Source organism: Monopterus albus, unplaced genomic scaffold (genome assembly GCF_001952655.1).
Source record: "Monopterus albus unplaced genomic scaffold, M_albus_1.0 scaffold18.1, whole genome shotgun sequence".
Taxonomy (NCBI): domain Eukaryota; kingdom Metazoa; phylum Chordata; class Actinopteri; order Synbranchiformes; family Synbranchidae; genus Monopterus; species Monopterus albus.
Window position 1 is genome coordinate 62248 of NW_018127898.1, and position 4972 is coordinate 67219.

At 40.9% G+C, this 4972-nt stretch overlaps 1 protein-coding gene across 1 annotated transcript in view; it reads right to left on the minus strand.

Annotated features, from left to right (window-relative positions):
• LOC109956135 (zinc finger protein 385A-like) overlaps positions 1-4972 on the minus strand; it is a 26198-nt gene that overhangs the window by 1977 nt on the left and 19249 nt on the right. Inside the window, exons 4-8 of the mRNA XM_020593015.1 lie at positions 1653-1827; positions 879-1199; positions 391-578; positions 202-288; positions 17-83 (exon numbers count right to left, since the gene is read on the minus strand). Coding sequence (XP_020448671.1) covers positions 17-83; positions 202-288; positions 391-578; positions 879-1199; positions 1653-1827 — 838 coding nt within the window. The remainder of the gene's footprint in view (positions 1-16; positions 84-201; positions 289-390; positions 579-878; positions 1200-1652; positions 1828-4972) is intronic.

Genomic DNA, 4972 nt, shown 5'->3' on the forward strand with positions numbered 1-4972 from the left:
TGGGAGGGGGCCGCGCCTGCCATTGCTGCAGCAACAGCCAGAGGATTTGGTAAAAGTCCAGCCCTCAGAGTTTTTGGAAGTTCCTTTGAAAAAGTCAGGGAACATTGTAAGTAAATTTGACACGACTTCTTGAAGCCTAAATGATGTTTTAGGGGGAGAATTTAGAATTATAGCATATGTAGATTGTGACAAAGTATCTACCATAAAGTCTGTGCGCTTCTTGTGCCGAGTAAGAAGAGGATTGGGTTTCCCTGCAACTCCATCACGATGTCTCCGGCTTGATATATGCTGCAGCAAAAATAGAGAAAGGACACATATTGTATATTGAGATTGCTTGGAAATTAATTCAGTCATAATTCAGTTTCCTTGGGCATTGTGTGGGTTTCTCACTTGTTTAAGCTGCAGCTCAGAGTTCACTCTGACATTGCAGATCTCACAGTGGAAGGTACGTTCCTGAGTGTTGGGGTCAGAGGACGGCTCCCCTCCCTGCTCTGGGCTGGGTTTAGGACCTAAACGTGGATATGATTTAATAGGTCCCAGTCCGCTTCGAGCCTCCAGAATAGTTTTGTGTTTGGTACCTGAGAACAATATAAGGAAAGGTCTAATCTATGGTGGCAATTAAGGCTATACTAAATTTAATACAACACTGACCTTGTGTTGACATAGCTGTTTCCAAGGTCAGGCATGAAATTTTGAATCTCTATAATTTAGGCCAACATGACGAATCCTTGTGCTAAAGACGTGCTAAAAATCATTTATCCCTACCCATCCACACCATGCAGTTTTTAACCTGCCATTCATACCACAAAGTGGCAGTAAAGCACCTGCTTTAGTTTTTCAAGCTCACATGCATCTTGACAAACCTGTCTTGGAGTTACCTTTGTTATGTGCCTCCAGCTGTGAGAGAGAATTAACAGCCACTTTGCACAGGGAGCAATAGAGAAGCTTCTTGGCTTTCTCTTCCTCTGACTCTCCTGGAGATAGGCTAGGTGCTGGGGATGGGGTGTCAGGAAGACCAACTGCTACTGGATCTGCAGGGGTGCTACTGAGGGCAGCAAAGGGAGAGGGGCTAGACGGCGAAGGCGAGCTGATAGAGGACAAGTGGGAACACTCTGCTTCTGCTGAGCTGAGCATGAGTGTTGGGAGGCGGCTAGGGGTCAAAGGTGACTCAGTCGAGTTGGAGGAAGACTGGGTGTCATCTGTAAACAGTACAGTGTTTTTTTTAATTTGTACACTGGTCATACATAGACAAGCATAAAAGAACTCCCTTTGTTGATCATTATATAATATTTAAATATGAAAACAATGCTGATCATCCAGTATTACTATTACTGGACTTTTTATGTGCCTTTTTGCTTGTTTTGCTATTGTTACAAATCAATATTGAACTGTATAATATTTTGAATCTCTGGAGTTTATCCAGATAAGTGTTTTATAAAATACTTTTGCAGGCTGCACTGCAGGCTCTTATAATTCATATTGGCAATACCTTTATGTAGATATTCTTTAACAGTCACCAGGGTGCAAGCACTTCTCTGTTTAGTTTCTTTTGAGTCACTTCACACAACAGCTGCATGGAGCATTTGTGTGACATCACAAACTCCTGTATGTGCATACTGTATGTAACATCATAAGTCATAGGTGATGCTCACCCTGCTTATTAGGATCAGGCTCAGGGATGGATGGCAAGGGGCCTGGTGGGGAGGGTGAGGAAGTAGGGGGAGGGTGCTGCTTATCACCATCTTGGAGACGAGATGTTTTGGATGTCTCGATCCCTTTCACTCTTCGTGCATGGCGGTTTCCCTTATAGTGGGCCTCAGCCTGGCTCTAGTTGAGGAATAAGACAAATCAGAGATTTACATGAAATTCACTTATGCTGAATCATTCTGCATGTGCTGCGATGGACTGACGACCTGTCCATGGTGTACCCCGCCTCTCGCGGGGCCCACGTTTGGGACTAAGTGGTTTAGAAAATGGATGGATGGATTCTGCATGTGCAGGCCTGAACACTTTATCCCTTTTTACTTATTGTCATCTTTATCTTTAAGTCAGAAAACTCTGAATGTGAACTTGTCATACAAAGAACGTGACAATACATCATGCTGTGTTGAATGTTGAGATGGGGGTACTATTTTGAAAGGAGGTGCTGTACAGCCCCAAATCAGAAAAAGTTGTGATGGTATGGGAAATCAAAAGTCATCCTGAGCCCACATGGTTATATTGCTTATAGAAGAGTGATGATTCTTGATACTGTGCCGTCTGAAGGATCGGAGAGCACAGTCTTCCAGCTCAGGCAGTGCCCTTGTCCTTTATGCACTGAAATCCCTCCAGACTCCTTGAATCTTTTAATCATGTTCTGCACCGTAGAAGGTGACATATCCAAATCCCTTCCTATCTCTCTTTGAGGAACATTGTTTTTAAACATTTCAATAATTCTGTCATGCATATGTTGTCAAACTGGCGGTCCTCGGCCCATCTTTGCTCCTAAAGGGCTCAGCCTTTCCTGGATGCCACTTTTGTACCAAGTCATGATTGCAAACACCTACTGACATCACCTGTTTCAAGTGGAATCATCATTTCATTGTTTTACCTCATTACTGTCCCGACTTTTTTGGGGATGTGTTGCAGCATCAGAATTGAAGTGACTGTTTATTTTGAACAAAGAATAAAATTGATGAGGTATTGCATCAAATAATGTGCTGCTGTGTTGTTTTCAATGTCACACAGGAAACAGATGATTTACAAATCACTTTTTTTCAGTTTTAATTTAGATTTTACATACTGTCCCAACATTTTCTGTTTTGGGGTTGTATTTACCTGCATGCATTCTTATTTTATTTGGCTAAAAGGTTTTTTGAATCATTTAGATCTCTCTTTAATGACTGTGGTAATTCAGAATGAGTGACTGTAGCTGACTGTAGCTACCTCGGAGTGGACCTGGAGATCCTGTGTATGAGAATGACAGACTGAAAACTAACTCTGCACCCCAAACTCAGCTCCACTAGACTCTTGGTTTGGGAGCTAATGCTACCTAGCAGCTGTTGGAAAATAACACAAACACTGCAGATGACTAAAATTCTGTCCTGTCTGTGCCGAAACTGAACAGTAAAGTGGATGTTTGGATGTAGTTGAAGCATCCGCTACTGTATATAGCTGTATTGGATAGTATTTATTTTTTTAAATTAACTTGTAGATGTTTGTAGTGTATATCTATATGATTGCTATTCAGCGTGAATCTCCCAAAATGGTGCATTTACCCAAAATTCAACATGCAACTTCACATTCTTTATTGTAACAGGAACTACTCCAGTGAGGGACCTACTGACACTGACATATTTTTAACCAAGTTTACTTCCTTGCATTAATAAATATGAAGCTTAGCAAACTCTTATATTTTTGTCCAACAAGGGCTGTTGAGCTTTTAGTTTGCAGGTCTGATGTGCTGATGATGCTGTCAGGGAAGATTACCCTCCAGAATATTCTCATCTTCCTTCACCACTGGTGTAATCACTGAACTGGCCTGTTGAGCCGATGCTGATTATTCAGTAGAGGGATTTTCTAAAATGGGCAGGAGGGCTGTGGGCAACCAGTGACAGTTGACTGTCAGCTATGAGAGAAAAAATTGAGCAAATCAAGAGTTTGTGTCGATGGATGTGTGTTTGCCCGCTTGTCCTTATGATCATACTTAAGAGGATCAGTTTAAACTCAGGAAATGGGAAATATGAACAGGTGTGGGCATTTTTGTGAAGTCCTTAGAGTCTGTGTTGCTGTTTATGAGAGGTATGCATGCTTAAGGAGCAGTAGGAGACAAGTTACATGTTATGCCAGACAGCATGTTTTTTTTTTTTTAATTATCCAATTCCTTTAGCACATGGTAACTATGGTCTGGTTTTTGACATAAATTGGTCATGAAATGTGATCTGATCTTCACCAAAGTCACAAATATCAACAAAAACAATTATCATTATCTTTCATGTCTTTATTGAACACACCCATTAAACATACAAAGTGGTGGTGGAAAAAGTAATGGCAACAGTATTTTAATAACCACCTTTGGGAGCAATAACCTCAAGCAAGCATTTCCACATTACATTTTATGACCAATTCGTGCAGAAAACCAGGAAACTGCAAACAGTGTCATTATTTTTTCTTGCAAATGTATAATGTAAGTCAATATGCATGATGCGAGCGACTTGTGTTGTTCGGTGTAGCCAAATGGGAACATCTGCTTAGCGGGAACATATGCTATGGAGAGACACAAAAACTGTGGCACAAACTTTATCAAGTCCTGGAAATCTTTCAACATTTACTGCCACCAGTAAAATGCATTGTGCACAGGAGTGTCATTAACACAGTTAATTACTTTTGAGTTGATTATGCTAAAACTATATTTAATTAGAGTACTGCTTCTCCTGAACGCTCTGCTGTCTGCCACTCAGCTCTATAACAACAATAACTGAATAGCTGATCTGCCTTTGTTAAAGATGATTTTCTATCCTCAGACAAGTAGCTGAACTGCACAGCCACTAGACTCACAACTTTAAGCTGCAATGTTCATCAACACATCTTGCACAGTGGGCACAGAAAGCTACGCTGTAACTTAATTCTTTCTTTTATGGCAAGGAGGTGAGTTTGTTTTATAATTCAGTATTGGCAAATCACTGTCAGTAAGTAAGGCAAAATCAAGTATAATGGCACACCCTTGTCTTCTGTATTGTTAATATATTTGTAATTGATCAAATTATTAACAGGAACCACACTGCATCCTATATATTCCCAACCCCCATGCCTTTATTCCATCTGGCCCTACAACAGGCTCACTTCCTGCAATGGCACCTTGACAGTGGCAGTGAACCTAAATAGTTATATGGTCCGATATGAAAATACTTTCTAGAGATACTGGGCTGGGAAATCAGTGTTACCCTCCACGTCCAGATATGCATGTGCATGTCAGTATCAGATGAAATCATAG